At 51.1% G+C, this 27,066-nt stretch overlaps 3 protein-coding genes across 4 annotated transcripts in view; all 3 read left to right on the plus strand.

The window, feature by feature from the left end:
* The window catches only part of ABCF2 (ATP binding cassette subfamily F member 2), a 13,421-nt gene extending 10,326 nt beyond the window's left edge, over positions 1 to 3,095 (plus strand). The window contains exons 12-15 of one of the 2 annotated variants that reach the window (XM_012806517.2): positions 224 to 286; positions 523 to 651; positions 1,477 to 1,680; positions 2,415 to 3,095. In XM_012806517.2, the coding sequence (XP_012661971.1) occupies positions 224 to 286; positions 523 to 651; positions 1,477 to 1,680; positions 2,415 to 2,552 (534 nt within the window). In that variant the 3' untranslated portion in view covers positions 2,553 to 3,095. The remainder of the gene's footprint in view (positions 1 to 223; positions 287 to 522; positions 652 to 1,476; positions 1,681 to 2,414) is intronic. The other variant, XM_023514423.1, reaches the window with a different exon arrangement.
* Positions 3,096 to 5,591: 2,496 nt separating this feature from the next.
* Positions 5,592 to 8,422, plus strand: LOC105887185 (late histone H2B.L4-like). Its single transcript, XM_012806473.2, has 2 exons — positions 5,592 to 5,723; positions 8,171 to 8,422. Exons 1-2 carry the CDS (start codon positions 5,592 to 5,594, stop codon positions 8,405 to 8,407), a joined length of 369 nt encoding a protein of 122 aa, XP_012661927.1. The 3' UTR covers positions 8,408 to 8,422.
* A 2,792-nt stretch (positions 8,423 to 11,214) lies between these two features.
* On the plus strand, positions 11,215 to 24,468 carry IQCA1L (IQ motif containing with AAA domain 1 like). The gene is made up of 19 exons (XM_023514417.1): positions 11,215 to 11,225; positions 11,643 to 12,060; positions 13,019 to 13,138; positions 13,450 to 13,635; positions 15,804 to 15,875; positions 17,286 to 17,491; positions 17,931 to 18,015; positions 18,431 to 18,556; positions 18,668 to 18,740; positions 19,412 to 19,518; positions 20,298 to 20,381; positions 20,472 to 20,527; positions 21,189 to 21,271; positions 21,402 to 21,509; positions 22,132 to 22,331; positions 22,735 to 22,821; positions 23,052 to 23,229; positions 23,585 to 23,823; positions 24,361 to 24,468. The coding sequence occupies exons 1-19, from the start codon at positions 11,215 to 11,217 to the stop codon at positions 24,466 to 24,468; spliced, it is 2,547 nt and encodes an 848-aa protein (XP_023370185.1).
* Positions 24,469 to 27,066: the final 2,598 nt, after the last annotated feature.

Here is a 27,066-nt window from a genome sequence, read left to right on the forward strand (position 1 = left end):
AAAAAAAAAAAAAAAAGAGTGAGAAAGAAGGCATATATGAACACGTGACTGTGTTTAGAGTGGCCAGAATAATAGCCTGTGAGTTGGTGGTATAGATTCTATTTAGCAGTTAGTACGAGTCTTGTTCAGTGTGAACGTGTTCGTTTGCCTGCCTTTGTCTATTTCTGACCAGGATTCCTTTCTTTCATGCTTATTTTTCCACTTATTACTCTTTCCTTCTTAGCTACTACCCACAGATGGAATGATCCGAAAACACTCTCATGTCAAAATAGGGCGTTACCATCAGGTACAGGCCTGGGGTTGGGGTTTGGGGAAGAGTTGCCCAGATGTGGGAAGGGGGTGCATCTGGCTAAGTCCAGCCCCCCCCCCCCGGCCCCCACCAAGGAATTCTAGTCTAGGTAGCTCCAACTGATTCTGCTTGAATCCTGAACAGGTGCCTGGGGTAGAAGTAGTGCTGCCCAATGGGGGCTCTTTTTGAAGCTGGATAGCAGTCATACTGGGTGGGTTCCATTTTTCCTGTAGCATTTACAAGAGCAGCTGGACTTAGACCTCTCTCCTTTGGAGTACATGATGAAGTGCTACCCAGAGATCAAGGAGAAGGAAGAAATGAGAAAGATCATAGGGCGATACGGTCTCACTGGAAAACAGCAGGTTAGTGGAGGAGAATATGGGAAGAACCTCAGATAGCTGGGAGACCATGACTAGATGGGTCAGGGGACACTATGACCTGGCAACCCAGATTTGAAAGCTATCTCAAAGTCTCCTCTGCTTGATTCCAGCCCCTAAGAGAGCCCATTACCTCTCCTTTGGGTTATGTAATGGAGTATTCAGGTCTCATTGTGGGGGGTAAGGAGAGAGTGCCAGTCTCTGGTGGGCCCTTACACCATAGTACTTAAGGGCAAAGAAACTTGCAGCTTTGAAAATAAATTCCTGGATTCAGTTCTGAAACTCAGGATTCACTGGATTGCTCCAGTTCTATTAAGATTTAAGTGCCATGGGCCAGGCACGGTGGCTAACGCTTGTAATCCTAACACTGGGAGACTGAGGCAGGTGAACCACTTGAGCTCACAAGTTTGAGACCAGCCTGAGCAAGAGCCTAGCCAGGCATTGTGGTGGGCGCCTGTAGTCCCAGCTACTTGGGAGCCTGAGGCAAGAGGATTGCTGGAGCCCGAGAGTTTGATATCATCAAGCTATGATACCACAGCACTCTACTGAGGATGACAAAGTGAGACTCTCAAAAACTTTAAGTGCCAAGAGAGTGAACAGTATGGCTTGAAGCAAAGGTTTCAGGTTCCCAGATGTGTCTGTCCCTTTCAGGCCTCAAGAGACAAGGGGCCGTGCTGTGTGATGTTGGGTCTTTTTGAGCCTCATTTTTTTTTCTTTACAAAATGCCAGTACTAAAGGAGGACCCAGGGAGAGATGTGCTGTACAGTGGCAGTAACACTCAACTTATGTGCACATTGTGGTCCCACTCAGGTGAGCCCAATTCGGAACCTGTCGGATGGGCAGAAGTGCCGAGTGTGTCTGGCCTGGCTAGCCTGGCAGAACCCCCACATGCTCTTTCTGGATGAGCCAACCAATCACCTGGATATTGAGACCATTGACGCGCTGGCAGATGCTATCAATGAGTTCGAGGGTGGTATGATGCTGGTCAGCCATGACTTCAGACTCATTCAGCAGGTGAGACCCTGGCCGGGGTGGGAGGTGCAGCAGAGAGCATCTAGAAGGTTGCGCAGAACATAGTCATGGCACGTGGTGGGTGCATAATACCCATCTACCAAATGAAGGAGCTTGGCATAGGCAGTCATGGCACATGGTAGGTATGTAATACCCATCTACCAAATGAAAGGACTTGGCATAGAGAGGGGTGGTAAGAACTGAATCTTGTGGCTCTTTGGGGCTACTTAGAAAGTCTTAACTGAAACTCTTGCTTTCAGTGGCTATTTGGGGATATTAACAAACTTGGCATTGTTGTCCCAAATGAGGAAGAGAGAATTGGGTAGAGAACAGAGTGCTTAAACTATTGACCCAAGATTCTTTAGTCTAAGTATGGCATTTTAGGAAAGATTTGGGTTAGACAGAGGGCTACCACAGTCCTTGGCGAAAAAGCTGCTGGTCATTTCTCTAAAGCTTTGGAGAAGATGGGAGTTGGAGAAAAGGATGCTTAGAATAAAGCCTCTGAGTAGATCTAGAGCCTGTTAGAGAACTGACAGTAGGGGTGACACACTCATTGCCTGGCTTGGAAGGCCTCTAAAACCTGCTGGTTATGGTACCCTTGGGTTAGACCATCCAAAGAACTAAGAGGTGGTAAAACTGGGCTGGGTATGGTTTAGGAGTGGGGCCTCTCAGAAAAGTCTGCTGGAAAGGGATGGGAACAGTGAGTGGCCAGGATTAAATCCAGGATCTGCTTTCAGGTCGCACAGGAAATTTGGGTCTGTGAGAAGCAGACAATCACCAAGTGGCCTGGAGACATCTTGGCCTACAAGGAGCACCTTAAGTCCAAGCTGGTGGATGAGGAGCCCCAGCTCACCAAGAGGACCCACAATGTGTGAGCCCTCTGCCCCAGCTTGGGTCAGGAGCTTCATCTGGGACTAACAGCTGCCACCCTGACCAGCTGCTCAGGACAGGACCCTGGGGCTACACTCCTGCACTGCTGCAGTACTACTCCCTCAGCCTCTCCCCTGCCCCTCAACCTGCCTTAGCTGCACTCTGTTATCTTACCTACAGCTGGACAGTACCTGTCCGTTTCCTATCCTCCTTCCAGTTACATTTGTCCATGTCTGGACTCGGCTGGCTGTTCCCTCCAGCCCCTTGCTGGTTACCTGACCCTGAGTGTGATGCAGCCAGAGGCACCTAAGGGTTAGCCCAAGGACCCATGCCCTGGATTTGGCCCTTGAAGGAGCTCAGGATCCTCGTTTTCTGGGTTTTGGTGATGTTAGAGGGCCACCGCCCCTATTCCTTTTGCTTCTGGTTTGGAGCTCTGGACCAGGGCCTCAGTCCTGGTCAGTTTTAAAATAATTATTTAACGTGTAACTTTTAGACCTTCGTGGCATCTACAAAGCGTCCAATAAATAAAGAGGAAGCCATGGTCCCTACCTTCCTTCTCAGGTTTCTGGGGCTACCTTCCCCTCCTCCCTGCAGTGCCAACTTTGACTTCCCCTTGGCAAGAGCTGGGGCTAGATAGTGGGATGGATGGGGATGGAAAACTAGTCCGTAAGAACTGATTTGAAGTTGTGCCTTTTCTTAAGCCTGTGGTTCACATGCTATACATGCATCAGAATCCTCTGGAGGGCTTATCAGCTCAGATTGCTGGGTCTCCTCTCAGGGTTCCTGGCTCAGTACATAGGCCAGACCAAGAATGATAACATTTTTAAAGCTTCCAGATGATGCTGATGTTCCTGGTCTGAGGCTGCACTTTGAGATCCACTGTCCTGGAGCATGTTTTCTAGAGTGTGATCTGAGGTTCTCCTGCCATTCCCTGTACTGCAACATGTGGGATCCTTGTTAAAAATGCAGATTCCTGAGCTCCAGAGCTACTGGCTTCATTTAGTGGAATGGGAGAGATGCAGAAGTGGCTGGGAGTCTGCACTTTCACACCAAGGGTTGGGAACCATTCTCCTGCTGGGATGCAGGAAGAGTTATTGTTTGACCTGTGCACAGCCATCATTTTCCTCAGCACTATTCAATTGCAGCCCAGTGTTCTGCATTTCTTGTCTGTTTCTTTTGAACCTCAATAGCACTTTCAGCCCTTGTGCCACTAGGCACAACAGTGGTCTTCCTTACCAGTGTGGATTCATCACTCAGGCTTTGGAACCTCAACAGCCATCCCTGTGGGAAAACATAGCACAGCCACAGTTTTTCAGTACTCATGACAGTACATCCAAGACTGGGGGGGGGGGCAGGGAATGTGCCAGACAGTGTTTAAACCCCCAAGGAGCTCATGAGCTAGTAGGAAAGCCAAAAAGACTAGAGAACAAAACACAGAAAGATGTAAAGATGCCCAACTGTGATTAGATAAGAGAAGTGTTCAAAATGGAGGGAAGTTTCTCATGAGTAGCTGCCCAGAGGCAGGACTTGTGCTCTCTAAAGATGAGTAGGGTCTTAGATGGCCACAAAGTTCAAGATCTGCAGTAGGCAGAGGGCACAGAGCCGCAGGTGAGACATAGTGCTCTACCCCACCGCCAACCCCAGATGACCTGTCTCAGCTGTTTTGTTTTAAATGGATCCTGGAATAGAATGGGCCATGTCTGTCAGTCTGTCCTGAGTGTCCAGAGCCTTGGTTGCAAGGAGAATGGTATCTAGAGAGTGAGCTGCTGGGATTATGGGAACAGCTCCTGCTACTTCAGCCAGGGAAGTGCCTGGGTATTGCTAAGTATCTAGATAACGTCTATTGGGGTCTCCAGATTACTGTGTCTGAGGAGTCAGATGAGGAATCTTCAGAACCTGGGGAAACGGAAGGATTCTAGCTAGCTAATTTGTCAAGAAAAGTGCCAATCTTGATCATTTAATGTTTTTAAAATCCACAAAATAAATATTTCTAAATTTATCAGTGCCTTGTTTGGGGTTAAGATTTACCTGCTTAGTCCTCTTAAACCTAGCAGGTAGGCTGAAACCGGATGTTGGGAAGTGGGCGGAGTGGCCAGTTTAACGAGGTAGGGATTGCTTGCTCACACAGGCAGGTGATGCCTCTCTTGACCTCTTTCCCCCAGCCCATACTGCTCTTGTTGCTCCAGATGTCTTTAATCACAGCATTCAAGGACTTCAAATGTTTTTTCACATGTAGGTGCTAAGTAAAACAGTTAACCTCTATTTCTCAGAGCCTTTTTCTTCCCTTTGCAGCTGACTTCCAAGACCCCCACACCTGCTTCTATGGAGAGCATCTGCTGTTTCTCTGCTCCTACCCCTCCCCCGCCCAGGGGTGCTTTCCTGCTGTCTCTGGTCCAGGCTCTGCCATTTTGCTCCATCTTCTTCGTTCAGTCCAAGCCTCACTATACTCTGCATGCATTGATTCCATGCTCTGCTTTTCATAGAGCAATTAAATGATACCCATCCCACAAGACCAGCTTCACATCCCCATTTGCATCATGAACCCACCTCTGACTACTTGAGCCCTCCTGCTATGGCCGCAACACCACACCCTTTGGCCCCTTCGCCCTGCTCTAGTAATTTGATGGGAGCTGGTCTTAGCTGTCATCAGCTCTGCTAGGGCTGGTGGGAGGTACAGGGGGCCTGTGTCCCTTCGGAGCTCCCCAGCACTCAAAGCTGAGCACCTGGGTGCTCAGTGATTACAGGTTGGTAGTCCAGAGGTGTGTGAACTTTAACAAATGTGTGAACACAGTGGGAGGTGGTTGGGTGGGGGAGGAGGGTCTGGTAAAGGGTTTCTTGATTCAGAGACAGGAGATTACTTGGAGGAGAGGAGAGTAATTAGTCTCTTGCAAGTTTAACCCAGAACATGTTCTGGATGGGGTCGAACCAAACCCCATCCCTCCCACTCAATCTCAGGTGTATGCCCCCAGCCACACCTGGTAGGGCAACTGACTTCATAAAAGTGGCTCCGGAGGGTAGGAGGGGGCTGTCCAAGGAACTGGAAGATGAATACGGAGCATGGGCAACGGCAGCAGGCTGGGGGCCGTGGGGGCCGCAGTTCTGGGAACAAGAAGTCCAAAAAGCGTTGCCGGCGTAAGGAAACCTACTCTATGTACATCTACAAGGTATTGAAGCAGGTGAGAAGAGGGATGAGCATGTGGTGGGGATATACGGGGAAGTGCCTTGATGGGGCACCACACTGGAAATGGGACTTGGTTTAACGCCAGGCCTGGGGCAAGCACTTTGCCCTCATGCCCAGCATGAGGTGACAGGACTTGATCTCACCAGTCTCTCCACTACCCAGTATCACGTACACTTGTGACAGGCACATGTCATGTAAAGCATGCTGCCTACCAACTGCCAGAAGTTCACAGGGCTTTTGGATGGACCAGATGATTAGGTGAGAGGGTATAAAGGCCAAGAAGACTACACTGCTGGGCTGAAGGTGCTTGGGCACCAAGCATGGTACAAACAGGATATCAAAGGTGACTGAAGAGGAGCAGGAAGGGTGAGCCTGAGTCAGGGAGGCTTCTGGACTGCAGCATTGTCTCCAAGGGGCTTAGGGTTTTCTTGCCTTACAAACCAATAACACAAAGCCCCCAAAGACACCATGAGGCAGCCGAGTCACGTGACCAGATAGTGGCAAACTGACCACTATCTAGGCAAGCCCTTAGCATCCTTCCTGTGTGTCACTCCTAACACAAAGGGGATGCAGGTACCCTTTATTAATCCACAAGAAGCAGCTAACTTCTGGGAGTCAACACATTTACAGACACTTGGACACCAGTGGGTACCCAACAACCAGACTAGGGGATCCAGAGCCACTGTCCTAGTCAGAGCCAGGGCCAGGAACAGGTGGGGGTAGCTGTGTTGGTACCCTGGCTTGCCAATCTGCCTAAAATTCTTGTCCCTGTTACATTCAGTCCCAGAGGTAGAGCCTGCCTCCAGCTTGAACCCCAGTAGTGATTTTAGTGGATTGACAACATGTGTCTGAGGTGCTCTTGGGTGGAGGGTGGACCCAGCTCTGATGTGGGTTGGCCAGAAGAAATGCACCAGAGGACAAACTCCCATGCCCTGAGGGAGAAGAGTGTGAGTGTTACTGAGTCCAGCAGCTTAGCCAACTTTAGGGCTCAAAAATTGTGAATATGGCAGTACCTGTGGCTCAAGGAGTAGGGCACCGGCCCCATATACCGGAGGCAGTGGGTTCAAACCTGTCCCCAGCCAAAAACTGAAAAAAAAAAAGAGAGAGAGAGAGAGAGAAAGAAATTGTGAATGACTGGCTGGACCAGGCCTGGACTCAGTGAGGAGAATGCTGCTGAGTTAGTTCTTTACCTCTTCCTGAGGGTGAGAACCATTTCTCACTCTAGCAGCCCTAAGGAGGGTAGGATGTGCTGACTACAGAGGGGACTTGGGGTAAACCAACCTTGTGCCAGCTGCAGACTTCCTGGGTGGTGGTGAGCAGAAGCAGTGGGAGAGCTGGTGGCTGGATGTCAGGACCCTGGTCCCTGTGTATTAGGGGACGGGCACAGGAAGGATGGGTCTTGCCCAGGCTAGTAGGCTAGTACTGTCTTCACTACTGGCTCCATGTAGGCCACTTCTCTCCCACTTCACATCTGACAAGGTCTATCTAGTCACTTTAGAATTGTCATCGGGTCCCTGCCATTTGTTTTATTGGTGATCACCTAGTCCAAAAGCTTGAGTGACAGAAGAGGAAACTGATGCGCAGAGGAAGGTGCCTTATTCAAGGTCATAGTGATTCATGGAATAGCCACAGAACATGTGTCTCTTATCTCTTAGTTTGGTGCTGTGATTGTGTCATGTGCTCACTGTAGAGTACCTTGGTAACTGTCTACCAAGTGCACAAGCCCTTTGACTCTGCAGTCTCCCCTCTCTGGGAATAACCTTCATTATGCTCAGATAAGGTTCAAAGATGTCCATTCAGAGAAGAATGGAGGCCAGGTATGGTGGCTCACGCCTACAATCCTAGCACTCTGAGAAGCCAAGACAGGTAGATCACTTGAGCTCAGTCCAAGACCATCCTTAGCAAAAACAAGACCCATCTCTACTAAAACTAGAAAAACTAGCCTGGTGTCATGGCAAGTACCTATAGCCCAAGCTACCTGAGAGGCTGAGACAAAAGGATCACTTGAGCCCAAGAGTTTGAGATTGCTGTGAGCTATCATGCCACGACACTCTATACAGGGTGACAGAGTGAGACTCTATCTCAACAAAAGGAGATATGAACTATGATTCATCAATACCAGGGAACATCATATAATTGCATTAAATGAAAAACAAGGTGCACATGTAACTGATCCCATTTGTTAAATATAGGTGCTTACATCTACTTTTATAGGAACTTAATAGTGTTCACTCTTATAGTTGGAGAAACTTTTTTTTTTAACTTGGATATAACATGGTAGTAAAAAGAAAACACAAATTCCTATTTGCATGTCTGTTGGCTTCTGGGGAGGGGCTGGCAAGGAGGACTTGCCTCCTGCTTCTTGCTTCCTAGTGCCCCCAGCTCAGGGATGAGGTTTGTAGTGGCAGCCCTGTTAACAGAGTGGTCTTGCTGTTTCTCCAGGTCCACCCTGACATTGGCATCTCTGCCAAGGCCATGAGCATCATGAACTCATTCGTGAATGATGTGTTTGAGCGGCTTGCTGGTGAGGCCGCCCGGCTGGCGCAGTACTCGGGCCGGACCACCCTGACTTCCCGGGAAGTCCAGACAGCTGTGCGGCTGCTGCTGCCTGGGGAGCTGGCCAAACATGCTGTGTCTGAGGGCACCAAGGCTGTCACCAAGTACACTAGCTCCAAGTGACCCAGGGACTGATGAATAAAGGGTGAATTGCTCCTGTGCACTGTGGTGATTTGAAAGAGAGATGTGTGAAGTGGGGTGTAGTCTGGGGCAAGGAGGGGTACCTCCTACCATAGGAAGAATAACAACACTCACTCACATTCATAGTCTTAAAATCTGCTGTCTGGGTGTGTCCATGAGCAATGTGACAGTACTTTGTAAACATACAATGTTCTTATTGGTATTGACTAAAGTAGGACTTGCTGCCTGGACTAGTCCTGGGTTTACTGCTGGCTGCTTCCCTGAGCTTGAAACTCTCTATATGTATTACTCTTTTAGGCTGTGGTTTTGTAATGCCATTTCCCACCAGCTATAATGTGTCCCATATGACAGGCTTTGTGCTAGGTGAAGGGGCCACATGGATCTATTCATTTCTACAAAACTCGGGCTGGGTGTGGTGGCTCATGCCTATAATCCTAGCACTCTGGGAGGCTGAGGTGGATGTATTACCTGAGCTTAGGAGTTTGGGACCAGCCTGAGCAAGAGGAGACCCTGTCTCTAAAAATAGCTGGGGGTTGTGGTGAGTGCCTGTAGTCCCAGCTACTTGGGAGGCTGAGGCAAGAGGATCACTTGAGCCTAAGACTCAGGTTGCTGTGAGCTGTGATGCCAAGGCACTCTACCAAGGGTGACAGAGTGAGACTCTGCCTCAAAAAAACCAAAAAAAAAAACAAAAAACTAAAGGCTCAGATCAGCTTCTAAACAGCCCGATGAGATCAATAATATTTTTTATTTTCTCCCAACATTTTCTTCCCCTTAACTTCAGAACAAATCAACAGGGATATAACTTTTCTTCCCTAAATTTATTTACAAAAATCTGAAACCCAGGCTCGGCGCCTGTAGCACAGTGGTTAGGGTGCCAGCCACATACACCGAGGCTGGCAGGTTTGAACCTGGCCCAGGCCAGCTAAACAACAATGACAACTTCAACAAAAAATAGCTGGGCATTGTGGTAGGCACCTGTAGTCCCAGCTACTTGGGAGGTTGGGGAAAGAGAATCATTTAAGCCGAGAGTTTGAGGTTGCTGTGAGCTGTGATGCCATAGCACTCTACCAAGGGTGACATAATGAGACTCTGTCTCAAAAAAAAATCTGAAACCCACAGAAAAATTGCAAGAAAATACAACAGCCACTCATATCCCTCACCTGGATTTACTGTCTAACATCATATCTCATTTGCTTTTTCTCTATCTCCTGCAGCCCCTGCTCTATCCTGTGGCCATATGGCCCATAAATTCTCTTCTGAACTTGAAGAGGGTGAAGTGGTGAGAGTTAGACAAATTTAAAAATCCTTCTTTATATTCCCTTTGTAATTGGTTAGACTTGGCTTGTTCTCACCCTCAACTTCATGTGCTAAAAAGGCATCACCTTGTAATATGGCTGCAGTGCTATATATTTCACATGCACTGCAAACCTCAGACCTCAAGCCTCACAGTGGGATTTTGAGAACAGAGAACTGATTCACATTTGGGTCCATAGCTGGCAAGGGGCAGGCCCAGGAGGTGCCTCCCCCCAGCCTCATTCCAACCTACTCCCCACTGTTTCAACCTGGCCGTTCGATGTGTGCCTCCTGGACCAGCAACATCCATACCACCTGGGAGCTTATTAGAAATGAGACTCTTGGTTGTCTGCCATGGTAGCTCACACCAGTAATCCACCACTTTAGGAACTAAGGCATGAGCATCACTTGAACCCAAGAGTTAAGACCAGCCTGAGCAATACAGTGTGACCCCCGTCTCCACACACACACACACACACACACACAAAATTAGCCAGGTATGGTGGTAAAAATCTGTAGTCTCAGCTACTCCTCAAACTTAAGCAGTTTGAGGTTGCAGTGAGCTATGATTGTGCCACTGCACTCCAGCCTGGATGACAGAGCAAGGCCCCATCTCTAAAGAAAGAAATGCAGGCTCTTGGGGTTCACCTCAGATCTAGGATGAAATTTGCATCTTAATAGGACACACTTCGAAGCTTGAGAATTCCTCCTCTTTGTTCCTCTTCCCCGCTACCTCCCTTCTTTCCTTGACTCTGTTCCTTATGTTTCTTTCTTCATAAGCCCCTACTTAACACTGAGCTCAAAAGCTCAGTCAGTAGCTCATCAGCTGACCAGCACAAGGCAGCTGCTGGTATAATGTTTTGTATTAACTGAAAAAAGGTCTCCTAAGCCTGTAGCAGCAGGCAGGTAGAATGCCCACAGATGGCTGAGGGTGGGCCCCAGACGTCACTGAGCAGCACCCACTGCACTAGCAATCCTTGACATGGGTCTAGTTCCTTATAAACCCCCTTGACACGAGTCTAGTTCCTTATAAACTGTCTGCATAAGGTAGGCTAGCTTCTGCTCACTTTCACAAAGAGGTCTTCTGACCCCAAATCCAGTGCCCCTTCCCCTCTGTCACACAGCCCTCTAAGGAATAAAGACAGGAAGTAATGCCTTACAGCATGTTTACACCCAGAGCTCCACAGTTTGCAGGTGACTTTAAATAGACTCATTTCATTTGATCCTCACAAGAAAAACAGCAACAATGAACCCTACATTCTGCCCGAACCTTCTAAAGCCTAATATTTAGGCACCTGCTGCCACCATCCTCTTCCCTGCAACACACAGAGAGAAATGTCCCCAGTCCTGCACCCACTCATCTCCTTCCCCTCAGCCCTAGAACTTTGGTACAATGAGTCAGAACTCTTCAAACCAGGTTGTTCTGCCCCCCTAGCTTTGGGTTCTGTGGATTCCATAATCAGCTCAAAAAGGGCAGCTGAATAGGAGCAGGCACCATGTCTGAGGAGTGAGTATGGGCTAGAGGGGCCCTAGGGCTAGGAGAGCAAAAAACGAAACATCTCTCTGGTCCTAGGGAGGCTGTGGGGAACTTGGGTGCTAGGCCACCCTGGGTGCTCCTGCTGTGGCCAGCATTCACTCTGCAGACCCCATGGATTATTAGCTCCAGAACTAGGTCTCTGCTCCAGGGAAGGTACCCTTGTCCACACTCATCCTCACTCCCTCTCCCCACCCAACATCCAGACCACTGCACCCTGACTTGGAGAGACCAACTGTCTCTGACTCCAAAAGACCCCTACCTTACAGAAGTGCCACTCTCTGGCTGCCTCCCTCCTGAACCCCTAAGGGCTACACACCTCCTCTCCTTGCTAATCCACCAGGCACCCCTACCTCACACCCCCTCTAAGCTCAGGCCATATCCGTGCAGACCATACCCACTCACTCTCCTGTGGGCCCCTCTGTTTACTGAAGTTGGAAGGGCTGGGGGCTCAGGGTGGGGGTGCTACCTTCCCTCCAGAGCCTACCAGCGCCTCTGGGAGTCCTCCCATGTGACCCTGCAAGAGCTGCTGGAGCAAGAGCAGCCTCTGCTGGAACCCGTGCCCGAGAGGGAGCGGCAGTCCTTCCAGTACCGGATTGCGATGTTCTACCTGCACTACCTGGGGCTGATGCGCGGGTTTGACACCGCCTACGACCAGATGGTGCAGCCGCAGAAGCGGCGGCTGCTGCGGCGCCTGCTGGATTGCGTGGTGGGCCGCGTCCTGGAGCTTAAGGAAGAGCTGGTGCGTGTAGACCTGAGCGAGTACCACTGCCTGGACCGCGTGCTGCAAGATCTCAAACTCACCCCGGTGTGCAGCAGCAGAGGGAGAAGGCAGGGTGGCGGGGGAAACCTTGAACTTCGCATTCCTTAGCATTTCGGTATCTACAAGGGAAGGAGGGCCGGGCAGAAAGGACAGAGTACAGAGTGTGGGTGTGGGAGAAGGGCTTCAGGACCAGCGCGTAGAGGAAGTTGGAGGATGAATGGAGTCAGGCTAGGTTTGGGGGCGCCGCATGGCTAGGAAGACCCACGCACTGCAGAGGATCAAGGAGCACAGCCGTCAGAGGCCCACTCCTCGGAGCGTGGTGTCTGGACTTGTCACACTCACATCATGAATGCAGAAATTGCGGCCACATGACAGACCCACTAAATGTGTGCCTGCGTTTTAGCAGAACTTGGGGTGACTATGTGCACAGCCAAGTTCTAGAAGGCTGTTCTAACTCCAGCGTGGGCAACAGAGTGAGACCCTGCCTCTGTTAAAATGATGATGACGGTAATGATAATAATAATAATAAAGCTGTTCTACAGCATAGAGCTTATGACCCTGGTTCTGCCCCAAGGTTAGGGGTCAGTCACTGCTCCATAGGCAAGGCAGTCTCAAAGTCTCCCCTACCAGCTGCAAAGTGGACTTGAACAACAACAAAAAAAAGATCTCCCAGACCCTGCCATTCTGATATGTTTATCTGATGAGGACCTAGGGATTAATATTCAAGAGCATTTCAGTTGATTTTGATGCACAATCAGTTTTGGGATCACTGTCACCTACCAGGATGCTCTAGAATTCCACTCCTGCTGGTGGGAGGTGGTGCAGAGGAAGAGGGGAATGACCCTTGGAGGGATCTGCCCCATAACATGTTAAGTTCCCCACCCCAGGGCTCTAGGATGGAGAGAGTAGTGGAAGGAGTGTGTAAGCAGCTGGGAACGGCAATGGGTCACCTAGATGACTCAGACTTCATTCCTGACTCTCTTTCCTCTATATTGCCCCAAAGGTGGATCTAGAGGTTCCAATCCCCAAATACTTCTTGCTGGAACAGTCCAGTGCTATACGGGAGCGAAGGCTGATGCTGGCTGAGATCTTGTCCAGAATGGAGCCAGTGTACCCCCATGAGGTAAGTGGGGTAGCCACCCTCCCAGATTCCTCTCTTACCTCTTCCAAGACCCTCCAAGACACAGAGAAGCCCACATAGAAGCTCTGCTCTATACCCACCCCCAGAGTGCTCTTTAGGTAAACCCCTGGTCTCCTTCAAGGCTGCTCTTATGTCATTGTAACCCTCCAGCACCAAGACAAGACAAGGGTACCCACCTGCTCTGGGAGGACTCTGCTTCCAGCATGTCCTTTGGTGGCTGGTCTCCCACCTGCCCATCTTGGACAAAACCTCACCCTAACATCTCCCTACTCTATGGCCCCTGTTCTGGCCAGACTGTTCCAGCAATGCACCGGACTGAGGCCATAATTCTACTGCAAAAGGCCGAACGGGCCAGGCAAGGCAGGCTCCGGGCTACCTTCATGCGAGAGATTCGAAGAGAGGAGGAGCGGGATCGGAGGATTTGGGAGGATGAGTGGCACAAATTGAGTCAGGACCAAGCAGCTGTCACAGTACAGAAGGTAACCTTGGGTGTCCAGGAGGAGGGTTAGGAGAGAGTCACCTCCCCCAGGAAACCTGCCAGGCTCAGCAATGGCTTACAGGAGTGCCTGGATTTTGTTTCCCCATGACTAGATTCTAAACCAGAGACTTTAATAAGCCAGTAAGCATGTATCTTATTTACTTATGATTTAATCTGCATCTCTATTACATAAAAGGTCCAGAAGCAGAAGGATCATTAAAATTAGGGGAGAAAGATTTATAATAGAGTAGCAAAGCAGAGTAGGTGATCATTCCAGAAACTCTTAAAACTGTTAAAATGAGCCACTAAAATGTATCCTGATGAGGCAGAGGATCACTTGAACTCTGGGCAACATAGTAAAACTCCCATCTCTAGGAAAAGAAAGAAAAAAAGAAGATAAAGAAGATCCTGAGGTAAAGGGAAACATGATGAATGAATTCTATTTGATAACTAATGTAATCCAAATATACTCAAGCTCTGTGCCATCTGGGGTCACTCTTTACTTTAACATGGAAATATAATTACATTCTCCCATATTGCCCCATTGTGGAAGGCTCAGTCCCCCTAGGTTTCCTAAGCATTCTTACCATCCTGGTTGTCATTCCTCTCCTCTGCACAGCAACTCCACACTTCTCTGGGCCAGCCCTTGCTATCCACTCCTGTGTATGGACATGGCCTCTCCCACCTTTCCCTAAAATGCTGCTAGATAGGCAGAGGTGGGAGGCAGCCTGAGCAGAGACTGGAGGGGGCCTGGGAAGATTCCAGAGTAGGGAGGGGCCACTCTCAGCTTCTGCTCCTGCAGCTCTGCCTGAGGTTACTGGCCCTGCCCTCTTATAGAGAGCTGCTTGCCACCTTTTCTTTCTGGAAAACTGTTGACCTGGGACTGGACCCTCTTTATCTCTCTAAAGCTATCTCTTCTCACATCTTCTCTTTCTCAAGTCTCCACACCTCAAGAACTTCTGCCTCTTAGCCCATTAGAGGAGAATTACAAGCTTTTCCCACCAAAAAACATAAGCAAACAACCAACAAACAACAACTGTCTGAAGATGTATCCTCTCCAAATGGAATAGATTTTTGCATTATAAATCAGTGCACTGAACATCCCAGTCTGAGCCCCTGCTTTGAGATGTCTGTACCAATGTCCAACTAAGCAGAAAGTCCTTGGCCACAGGTCTCACTAAAGCAGGCCTAGTAAGGAGGATGGGCCCCAAAGATAGAGTCCTATCCTTCCCCAGAGAACCAAAGCAAGTCATTTTTGCCTCTGCTGACAGATATCAGGAGTACAGAAATACAGTAGAACCTCCATAGTTGACCACCTCCCTGCATTGACTACGTCCTTAAGCTGACCTAATTTTCACAAATGAAGAAACATGCACCATATGTACGTGTCAGTACAGTGGGCCCATTTCCTTATATTGACCCATTTGTTGTAGTCCCTTGGGTGGTTACCTTACAGAGGTTCTACTTACTGTATTACATTCCATCTAGCATACTCACAAAAGAAACGAGTGTATGAAGGACTTGTCATTGTGGGCTTGTCCTATGTTGTTCAAGGAAGCAGAAAGATGAAGGCAAAACGAGAGAACAGGAGCCAGCCCTGCTCCTGGGTGCACTGCAATGCATATGGAAAGCCCTGGATGGCCTGCCTCTTGCTGCCCAGTATCCGTGGCCCTGGCCAACCAGCACTCATTGGTCCTCTAGACTGAAAATGGCTAGGGCCTGGGGAAGAGCATGGGTCTAGCTCTGCACTGATGGGCTCTGGGGCCCAGGAGAGGTTCACATCCTTTCTCTGGCCTCAGTTCCTTGGGGTCAATAATGAAGGGAAGAAGGTCCATGTTCCCTATGGCACAGATGGTATGTGCCTGGGTGGAATCAAATATTCACTGAGAATTCTGGGAAATGCTTCTTGGACAAAGTGGTGCTGGAATTCTGACCTAGTCCTCAAAATACATGGCAGGTGAGGAGGGAGTTCCTCGGGGAGGGGAGTTGGAGCTAGATGGCTTGTTTGCCGGAAATCACCTGTTCTACCGGTTCCTGCTCAGTGTACACCTGAGCACCGGATTCTGCCCTACCCTCTTCCTAGCCTGACCGTCAGACCCTCCCTGAGAGATTGGTTGCTGCCTGAGCCTGGTGGAGAGTATCTGTGTCCCACGTGTTTCCCACCCCCAGGTGTGGAAAGGTTACCTGCAGAGGAAACGCACTCAGCAGGACCGGCGAGCAGAGATGGAGTTCATTGGCATGGTGAGCCCAGAGCACAGGGCTGGCCAGTGCAGGCGCCATCCCTCTCCTTTGACCTCTGTGACCTGCCCCTGAGCACCTCCTTACATTGCCCATTGCCTCTCCAGCCCCACACTGCCCCCACACTGTTCACTCAGGCCAGGGTAGGGGTGGGGATCCTGGGCAAGAAGGAGATGGAAAGATAGGAAAGCCACTCAGCCACATCCCTTCGAAGAGCCCCTGGAAGGATCTCAAATGTGGGGTGGGGTGAGGAGCATAGGACAGAGCATCCTGGACCCCATGTCCCTGCACCCAGATGGAAGGAGGTGTTGCATGATGGGTGCAGAGGGAGTACATCACTGCCCACTGCAGCCAAGGATAGCCACTGGGGCTGTGATAGGGTGGGGGCACCCTCCCCCAACTGGGGCTTTGTAGGCCACAGGCTCCCCATTTGTTCTATGGGCCCCAGACTTGTTTCTGTGGCGGGGGGGATGGCAAAGTGTGAGCTGTGTAATGTGTGAGTGCCCACACAGAGGAGTATAGATGGTGGAGGTTGAGGCCCTGGGTATGCCAGTGTGTGTATCCAGGTGGGTTGAGTTGGCCCCTGCTCCTGTCTGTCCTCTGCTCTCTCACAGTTCGCTGATCTGGTGAGTCTCCTCTGCCTTAGGAGAGGAAGGCCATGATAGGGGTGAGGGTCATGCTCCCGAGACAGGGACTTTGCCTGGACAGATCCCACAGAGGCCTTGTTGGCAAAGGGAGCTGAGAAAGGCTGGGCTGGGGGCTGGAGGGTTGGTGGGAAGGCAGCTTTTCCAGGACTGGCAGCATCGAGGGCAGAGCCAGGGTGTCTTGACAGGCTAGGAGGCCCCCCTGGACCCCTATGGGAATGGAGGTGAAGACTTGGTGGGGCTGGAAATGAAGGTGAACACTTTGAGGGGGCTGGCTGGAGAGCTAGACCCCCAGGAGGCAGGAGCAGGAGAAGGGAGGCAAGGGTTGTGCCTCGATGTTGGGGGGTGCACAGCACGGCAGTGGGTGAGGAATGAGCCTGGCCGCCCGGGCCCATCAACAGTGTGAGCTCAGCGTTTTCGGTAATTGTCTCTGCGCAGAGTGATATTTAAAATACATTTGGGAGCCAATGAGGCGGGAAAGTGGCTGGGAGAACGGCTGCTGCGGGGTGGGGGCTGGGCCGAGGGCTCCAGAGGAGGGTGTGCTGGAGGGGGGCGCCCGGATGCATCTAGCAAACTCATTACCAGAGTAATTTACACAGACGAATTTTGGCTCCAGACACAGTTTCTCCTGACACAGGCCTGCCAGTCGTTCTGTGAGGGTGTGAGACTGCTTGTGTGCGGGTGTGCAGGGGTAGGAGTAGGTGCTAACTGGTGCTGGTCCTCTCATGCCCACCTCTGAGCCCCTTGGCCTCTCTCTCTGCTCCCCTAGCTGCCCCCGCCCAACCAGGGGGAGCACCTAGGCATCATTTCCCAGGCTTTCCTTGGTGATGAAGTCCGGAGGCTCCGCCAGGTGGAAAAGGAGGAGGAGTTCCAGGTGGCCATGGAGAAGGCCCACAGCTCCCTGACAGAGACGGAGGGGCCTGACATAAAGGAACATATGAAGGAACAAATCCGTCAGTGGTTCATCGAGTGCCAGTCAGTGTCTTCATAATCCTCCTCTCCGTTCCTTCTCACACCAGTGTTCCCAAGCCTGCTCTTGCCCTGCTAGCCCCATTCTGCCCTCTGGTCCAGACTGTCTCCCTCCCCCACTAACTCTGATATACAAGACCATCTCACACCTGACTTCCTGTTTCCACAAAGGGGAGGAAATGCCAGTTAGGATGGGAGGAGCCTCTATGAATGCCCCTGGAGAGTCTGTCCTTTCTGTCTGCAAATGTCCATTCCTTCCCTCCCTCCTTCCGTCTCCCTGATACTTTATCTTTCTCCACTCTTCTCTCTATCGGTCCATCTACTACCCTTCTATCCACCCATCCAGGTCTCCATCCATCCACTTACCCATCCATCTGTGCAGTCAACCCTCAGTATACCCCCACCAACTCCCATCTATCTCTCCAACCATCTTATGTTCACTTAGCGCCCTTACTGGTCGGTTCCCTGATTATCCAGACGAGTCCTTAGGTGGATCCTACCTGATCTTTGCAGACAAAACTCCAGAACAGGTACCCTGGAGGTGGGGACAGGAGGTTTCTGCTGCAGGTAGAGCCCAATGTTGCAGAGAGTAGGGATTGTGGGATGAAGGAGGCAGCAGGTGGGTGAGGGGTCAGCCTCAGAGGAAGCACAGGTGGCCAAGAGACTGTATGGAGTGGGGGGCAAGAGGAGCCTGTGGCAGGGGAAGGCGTCCATGGTCAGGGAGGGGAGATGATGTGTCTGCGGAGACTCATGGCTCCAGATCGCTGTGGCCGAGGGGAGGCAGCAGCTTGGATCCCCACACTCCTTCTTAGGCTCCCCTTTCTCCCTAGCCCCTACCAAAGTCTCTGGACCCCATCTAGGCCCAGGGCATCCTTGGTCCAGCCCAATCTCAGACCCTATTAGAGATGTTTCTCCTGAAACATCTTTCATCATCGTTGGTCACAGGTGAGAATGGAGCTGGAGGTGCAGGTTCAGGAGAACAAAAAAAAAGACCAAGAAAAAAATAAGGAAAAAGAAAATGAAAAAAAGGAGAAGAAGAAGAAAGGGAAGGAAGAAAAGGCCAAAAGGGGGGTAAGATGCCTCCTGGACATGAGGAGCAAGTGGGCAGGGAGGAGGGAGCCTCCTAGTTGGAAGACTGGGCAGAGGGGAGGGTCAGGGCCAAGAAGGTCATTTCTATTTTAGGAAGACATAACACTGCAAGTGCTGCCATCCAAGGTCATCCCTGCAATTAACGCAGGACATGAGGAGTACTTAAGTAAAGGGGGCCAGGGAGAATACCTGGGCCTTGTGGAGTCCTGGGGCCCTGGGTCCTGTGGAAAGTGGGCCTCTGCCATGCCACCATGAGGTGGCTATGTGTGTACTTGGGCTGTGGCTGTGTGGCTGTGTGGGTGTATGGTCATGTGGCTTTGTGGCTATGTGTGTGTGGCTATGTATGTGGCCGTGTGTCTGTGTGGTTATGTGTGTGGCTATGTGGCTGGGAGGGGGCTATGTGTGTGGGATATGTGGCTATGTGTGTGTCTGTAGGGGTGTGTCTGTGTGGCTGTGTGTGTGACCATGTGGCTGTATAGCTCTGTGTGTGTATGACTGTATGGCTGTGTGGCTGTGTGTGTGTGGGTGGGTGGGTATGGCCATGTGTGTAGGGAGGTATGGCCATATGGCTGTGAGACTGGGTCTGTGTGTGGCTATGTGGCTATGTAGGCTGAGGGGAGAGTGGGAGGTGTAGCGTGATTCCTTGGCTAGGGGTGTCATGGCTTGGGTCTGAGTCCAGGGGTCACAGGTCCTGGGCTCAAGCTTCTGTCTGAGGTCTGGGTAGGAGCATTGCTGGGGGCCAGAAGGGGACAGGTCCCTGACCTGTGTCTGTGCATGTACACATGTATGCACACCCGGGGCTCTGACCTTCACACATCCCTCCATTTCTGCGATCAGACCTGTGGAAGAATCGGCAAGACGGCATGCACCCCAGTCAGAACTTTGACTCTGAGACGCTCCGGGAGGAGAAGAGGAAGGAAGTGGAGCAGGAGATCCGGATACAGGTGAGCACTGGTCAGGGCTTCCCTATAGGCCACTCTGGCCCTCTTCTGTACCAAGTACCCCTGGCCTACGCCAGGCTCGTCCTCAGCCCTCTGTCTGCCTCCCTCTTGTCCTCAAGCCCCTAGCCCTGGCCCAATTCTTCCTTTGTGGACCTCCCTACCTGCCTGCATAGTCCCAGTTACTCCTGCTGCACAAGTTAACTCCCACCTTCTTCTGCTTCCCTGTCCCCCTCTCTCCCTGGGGAGCCTGACATAGCAGGGCTGTGAAGGCACTGAAGGGGCTCAGAGCTGGGCTCAGACTGGACCAGGGGCTGATACCCCACTATATTGTCAGGAGTCCTCTGACATTGTGACCCACCCATGCCAGGTGCTTTAGGAGCATTTGATCATGTATTCTTTCTCACAATCCATAAGGGAGGTATCATGGTTTTTAAGATGGCACACAGGGAAACTGAGGCTAAAAGGTAGTGCGAGTACTCCCTGAGGTCACAGAGACCTTGAGGGGTGGATCTTGGGCTTGAACTCCACCTGGGGGCTTCTCCTCATGTTGTCCACTGTTGAGAACAAGGCTCAGGGAAAGCAGGACTGGGTGTGGACAGGTGTAGGGAGGGAGGAGAACGCAAAGACATACTCGGGGAGGAGTTGGTGGCTGTCCCTGCTGCCCTCACCAGGCTCATGGGGGCTTCTGGAAGACACCTCCCTCCTCTTTGCCCTGCCTGCCTCCTCACCTCTCTGTAGTCCTCCCTAACCCCAGGCCGCCCTGCCCCTGCTATCTCCCCCAGGTGGATGAGCTGATGCGCCAGGAACTAAGGAACATGCAACTGGCCGTGGACAGAGAGGAGGGGAGACCCTTGAAGCCTCCGAAGGCAAGATGAGGGGCTGGGGCCCAGCAGGGGAGGGCATTTGGGAAAGGAAAGGCCTAGAGAACAATGATCTATGTGTTTGTTTCCAAACAGAAAAAGCCTGGGAAGAAAACTGGCAAGAAGAAGGAAAAAGACCTGACCTCAAACAGGTAGCAGACCCTCCAGTGCCTGCCTTGCATGGTGGTGGTAGAGGACAGGCCTCACTGCTAGTCCTTGTTCTGCTGCCATGTGACCATGGGAAGGTTGCTTACCTCTCTGACTCCCTGGCCTTGTTCTCCAAGTTCCTGTCCTGCCAAACACACAAGCTAGCTATGCAGGCATAATGCAGCATGTGACACAAGTGGAGTTTGTGATATCAGTACCTCTGCTCCCTCCTTCCAGGTCCTCCCTTCCCCCTGAACCTCCTGGAGGGGGGCCACTGAGGGCCTTTCTACTTCATGAGCACATTGACATGAGCCTCTTTAATGATCATCCCTCCCAAGAGGATTTACATCTTGAGTGTGGTTTCTAAGAAGAAGGCAGTGCTTAACCCAAACAACTGAGTTTCTCATGGAGGACCTGTGGGCAGAGGACATCACTGTCATGCCTCTCACAGAGCATCCACTATGGGAGGCCTGTGCCTTGGGGTGGCGATTTGGTGCCATGCCCTCTGGATGTGCCTATACAGTGGCACTATTGATGTTTTGAGTCACTAATGTATGGGCAGGAGGACCACTTACCCTAACCCCTGCCCAGAGTCCCCCATCTCTGCCCTCAGTCTCCTAAGCCCTTGCTTGATAACATCCTTGAGGTCTTCCTGCATCATCCTAGGTCCCTGGACACTCTGTACGAAGAACTTGTTGTTTTAGGCCTTCTAAAGAAGAGTGAGACGGTAGCACTGAAAGACTACATTGGTGAGACCCTTCCCCCAACCTCTGTTCCCAGCCTGGGAAACAGTGCTTGAGGCTTCCCACAACCCCAGCCCACCAGCCTGCCTTCCCCTTGGGGAACTGCCACTCACAGGATGGCAACCTGTCCCCTTAGGTGACTGCCTCTATCTTGGATCCACTCTGACTTTTGCAAACAAGTTGCCCATGCCCTCCTTGTTTGACATACGACAGAACATGGCCTTGTATGCAGTCCTGCGTCTTGGTGAGAGGCCCTGGGGAGCGAGAAGAGCCAGTGCCAGGCAGGTGGCTCTCGGAGTAGGTCTGGGGTTCAGGGCAGGGTTACTGAGGCAAGCATGTCCAGCCTGGGCCTCGAATCCCCAGGGCCTCCAGGCCCTGCTGGAGGTCACACCCGGATTGAACTACCCTGGAAGTCATGTGGGTTTTTGACCCACACGGTTAGCCCCTCACTCATCCCAGTGACAGCTCATTCCTAGAAGATCAGCGGCACAGCCCTATTAAATATCAGGGATGGAGATCTTTGAAGCCATGTCTCAAGTGCCTTTTAATTCTGCCTCGTCATAGCCCAGGAGTGGAAGCAGCTGGTATAGAAAACAGAAAGGGTGTTGGAAGGAGGTAGCAGGCTCGCTCTTGACCACATATGCAGCTCTTCACAGCTGAGACTGCCAAGCCATTCAAAGTCTCCAGGCTGCACCTCCCAGCTTGAGCCCCAGTGGAACTGCTCAGATGTTGGGGGACAGTAGTACAACCAAGACCAACCTCATCCTCCCTGTCAGTCCTGGCCTGATCTCACACAGGGCCCTCCATAGCCCCTCCCCTTCTCCTGGCTCACTACCCACCTCTGGTCTCTGCTTCCTTCCTCTCAGGCTCCCCAGACATCCATGCCATGGCTCCCCTTATCCGCTCCATCCTCCTGGTGGGCCCCTCCGGCATGGGGAAGAAGATGCTAGTTAAGGCTGTGTGCACAGAAACTGGTGCCAACCTGTTTGACCTGTCACCCGGCAACCTGCAGGGCAAATATCCTGGCAAGACCGGGACACAGATGATGGTGCATATAGTCTTTAAGGTCTGGGACCCATGATTTTTGCCATTTCTGGTTCTTAGACTTGTGATAACAGAGCAGGGTGGGCTTTATGCTGAAGAGGTCACCCATCAGCTTATTTGGTATGATTTCAGGAACTGAACTGATGAGGTCTCTCTGTGAACTCTGGGTAGGAGCTGGGGTTCCTCCTGGAGCCTCTGTGCAGGGGGAAGTGGGGAAACAGAGCCTTTTCTTTGCACAATAAGATAAGGCTTAGCATGCGCCCCCCCATGGAGGGCAGAGGCTTGGTCCTTACTGAGGTGGGATGTGGGGCCAGCAGGAAGTGAGGCATGGAAGCTGAGGCCTCCAAGGTCAGCTCTGGTCCTGGGTGATGAGACCCTTGCCCAGGAACATCTTGAGTCTGATTTCTACTCTCCAACCTGTCCAGGTGGCCCGGCTCCTGCAGCCCTCTGTGATCTGGATTGGAAATGCTGAGAAGACCTTCTATAAGAAGATCCCAAAAGAAGACAAGGAGGTGAAGGAGTGCAGACACGCAGTGCCCTGTGGACAGGGCCACCAGTAGGGCTTCTTCCTGTCACTCTAAACCTCACCTATTGGGACCTTGGACAAGTCCCCTCTCTTCCTCACACCTGATTTCCTGTTTCAGAGTAGGGTGGACAGCACCCCTGGGCTGAGCCTGGGGCCTGTGCTTCAAGAGCCTTGGATGTCCCATCACTGTGTCCTATCCCTTTATCTCTGGGACAGATGGACCCAAAGAGAATAAAGAAGGACCTCACCAAGGCCATGCGACTGCTGGTTCCTGGAGACCGTGTGATGCTGATTGGGACAACTGACCGGCCACATCTGGCAGAGCTGAAGGGGCTATGCCGGGTTTACGAGCGGATTCTTCTGATGCCCCGGCCTGACTATGCTTCTCGCTTTGGTGAGGTCTGGGGTTGGGGAATGGCCAGAGAGAAACTAAGGGACTGAGACCCCTGCCAAAGTCTGCCCATTTCTTTTCCCACCACCCACTGCTGCTATGAGTGCTCACCTCCATGGCCAGGTATTCTGGAAGGGCCACTGGGTAAGCAACCCAGTGGCCTTAGTCCTGCCACTGCTGTGTGGAAACAGGCAGGTCACAGACATCCTCCAGGGAGATGGTCCTTATCACTCAGGGGCCTATAGCTCTCTGGGGGAGAGGAGCTGATGGGTGGGCACAGGGCAGGGGCTAGTCAGGCCATGCTGCCTGGCATGGTGCCCACTGTCCCCCATGTCTGTGTCCTTCCCCATACCTGTAGTACTCTGGAAGCATATGATAGAAGCCCGGGGCATTCAAATGACCCGGAGCCTGGACATCAGTGCCCTGGCCAAGGTGTCTGATGGCTACACGCCTGGTCACATTCTCCAAGCCATCCAATCAGTGCTGAATGAGCGGCGGCTCCTGCAGCTGGTCAAGCGGCCCTTGGTGGCTTCAGAATTCCTGGGACATCTGGCAAAACTAGATCCAGTATACAGGGAGGAGGAGGAGTCCTTGAAGGTGAGGCTGATGGGGGCTGGGGCTGCCAGTAAGCTGTGCTTGTCGGGAAGTCAACCCCCTGAAACACAACTTGGACCCCTTCCTCTGCTCCCTGAGATGACTGGGTTAAAATGAACAAGGGACTCCATGGGAAGGAAAAAAGAAATGACTAGGAAAGGCCAAGAGGTAGGAGCCTGTGGGCAAAACCATCTTACCTGGTTTCCCAAGGGAGGGAGCCCAAAAGGGCCACCTACTATTAGGAGTGCTCTGCTGGTTCTAGGACCAGCTGTCACCCACCCAGATCCCCCTGAGTCAGTGGCATCCAGGAGAGAGAGATGCAGGAATGGAGGAAGAACCTGCCCCTGAGATGGGTGGCACTGTGGCCTGGAGTTTTGAGTGGGGAGCAAGGAGGACCCCATTTCTCCAGGATTCCCAGGCTTCGAGGGGTAGAAGAGGCTGCTGAGGGCACAGGGTCCACAGAAGGGGAGGGGTGAGGTCAAGAGGCAGAACCCAGAGTCAGGTCCAAGGGACTTGCCCCTCCTGCTCCTACCATCCCAGGACTGGTACTTCAAGACTCCACTGGGCAAGAAGAACTTGAAACTCAGCAAGGACTATCTGGACGCTGAGGAAGCCAAGCTGGCCAAGGAGAAGAAGAAAAGGAAATGATAGCTGAGGCTGGAGGGTGCCTAAGATTAGTGGGGTGGGAGTGGGGAATGCCCCAAGGGTGAAGGGACAGGGGGGCAGAAGCATAAATGCCCAGATGACTCAGGGACACTCTCTTGTCCATCCATGTCTATGTCTTCCCACCCCTCCCTCTGTGCCCCCCAGCTGGCCCCTTCTGGCCCCTGCCTCTTTCTCTTGGGCCCTGTCCCCTGCCAGCTCACTGCTATCTTCCTGCTCTGGCTCCTAGATCCCTGTCCTGGGCTCCCACCCTCATGTCTTCATCTCCTTGTTATTGTTCTGTCCTGGCTCCCAGTTCTCTTCCTCCTCAAGGTATTTAAGGGAGAAAACATTCAAAGAGAGGGAGAGATGGAAAAAGGAGAGAGGGGAGGAGGAAGGTCCATAGTTTAGAAAAAGAAAAAAAGAAGAGTTTGGAAAGGGGGCATCCCTGGTGTTAACCCTACTCCCCCCCTGCACTGGCTCCCTGTGTGATCTGGAGCATGCTTTCCCTTCTCTGGACCTCAGTTTCCTCACTTGTGTGGCGAGGAGAGGCTGGCCCAGCTGCTCACTAACATTCCTTCTACTCTAGGGTTCATTTATTCTAGTAAAAGTGCCTGGGAAGTCAGGGAGGTGAGGGTGCTGGGTGAGGAGGGTTGGGGAGCTGAGCAAGGGTATGGGGAAGTGGAGGGGCTTTGTGGCCAGGTACAGGGCTGTTGGTAGACCCAGTGCCTGTTCTGAGTGGTCTTCTTCTCTTTCCTCCAAAGATCCCACCCTTGGTACCCTGGCCTGCCCCAGCTCTTCGCTTTGTCTTCTGACCCACAGCCTATTCTCCAGAGCTTGATGGGACACAGCCTCTTGCTCCTGGGGGCCATGGGGAGTCCATCTGTGGGATCCCCTTGATAGAGGGAGAATAGTTCAAGGGCAGGTGGGTCAGGAAACTTGGGGAGCAAGGGCAATCATACCACTAAGAGCTGGGGAGCCCCAGAGTTCTCTAAGAAAAGGCAGACCCATGGGCACTGTACAAGGGTGTGACCGAAGGTCAAGGTGCGTCCACAGGCAGTAAGAGCCAGTACAAGACCTGAAACCGGAAAATACTGGAAGAAAACATAAGAGAAAGCTCCATGACGTTGGTCAGGCAGAGATTTCTTGGATATGGCACCCAAAGCACAACAAAAATAGACAAAAAGGATTGTATCAAATTAAAAAGCTTCTGCATAGAGAAGGAAACAATAGACTGAAGAGATAACCCAAAAATTGGGGAAAAATATACTGCAAATCAAACGTCCAATAAGGAGCTAATATCCACAATATACAAGGAACTCAAACTACTCAATACCAAGAAAACAATCCTGTTTACAAGTGGGCAAAAGGCTGAATACACATTTCTCAAAACTCAAAAGAAGACATATAAATGGCCAACATATATATGGAAAAAATGCCAACACCTCTCATAATCATCATAGAAATGCAAATTAAAATGAACTATCACCTCACATATATTAGAATGGCTATTGTCAAAAAGGTGAAAGATAAGTGTTGACAAGGACATTGCACTGTTGGAGGTATTGTAAATTAATACACCATTTTGGGCAGTACTATGGAGGTTCCTCAAAAAACTAAAATTAGAATTGCCTTATGAGCCAGAAATCACACTACTGGGTATATACCCAGAGGAATTGAAATCAGCACGTGGAAGAGACTGAAATCAGCACTCCTCTGTTCGTTGCAGCACTATTCACAAAGCTGAGATATGGAAGCCCCTAAGTGTCCATCAGTGGAAGATCCACATAGAAAATGAGGCACAGCATCCTCCAGGGACACTGTCTGGAAGCGCTCAGAATAGTGCAACATTTGACATGTGGTCCTGGGCTTTCCTACAATATGGCCTCTAACAACACTAGGCTGTCCTGACCCTCTGCTAATAGGATCGTTATCCTTTATACCAGGAAGGTTGGGGTAGCACCAATATCTGCATGTGGCACCTGCCCAGGTAGGTCGCAGGTGTTCGTGCTGTGGGACCTAAAGTACTTATGAGGGTGTCTAAAGTGGAAAAACATGCCAGCAGGGCTCTGGTGGTTCCACATGTGCTCCCTGTGTCTGTGACAGGATCACATGTGCTTTCCCATTGAAGAGTAGAATGTTGTCGTGGAGTTGTTGAAGGCGTAGTGCAGTCAGGATGCTAAATTCAAAAAAGGAAAGTTTTTTTTTCCTAAGTAATAAAAATTGAAAGCCCCCCCCCCGCCAAAAAAGTGAAGGATATATACATGGAATAATATTCTGCCTTCGAAAAGCAGGAAATTCTATCATTTGTGCCAAACTGGCGAACATTAAGGGATTATGTTAAGTGAAATAAGCCAGGCACAGAGAGACAATACCACATGATCTCACTCGTATGTGGAATCTAAAAGATCATAGTTATGGAAGCAGAAGGGCAGTGACCAGGGGCTGGGGCTGGCGGGAGACAGACAGGGAAAGAGGAGATGTTGGTCAGTGGGTCAATGCTACAGTAACACAGGACTAGGTATTTACTACTGCACAGCATGGTGATAGTGTGATATGGTGATAATGTGTAGCTGAAGAGGATTTTAAATGTTCTTACCACAA

The sequence above is a fragment of the Otolemur garnettii genome, unplaced genomic scaffold (genome assembly GCF_000181295.1).
Source record: "Otolemur garnettii isolate 467f Iridium unplaced genomic scaffold, OtoGar3 scaffold00053, whole genome shotgun sequence".
Taxonomy (NCBI): domain Eukaryota; kingdom Metazoa; phylum Chordata; class Mammalia; order Primates; family Galagidae; genus Otolemur; species Otolemur garnettii.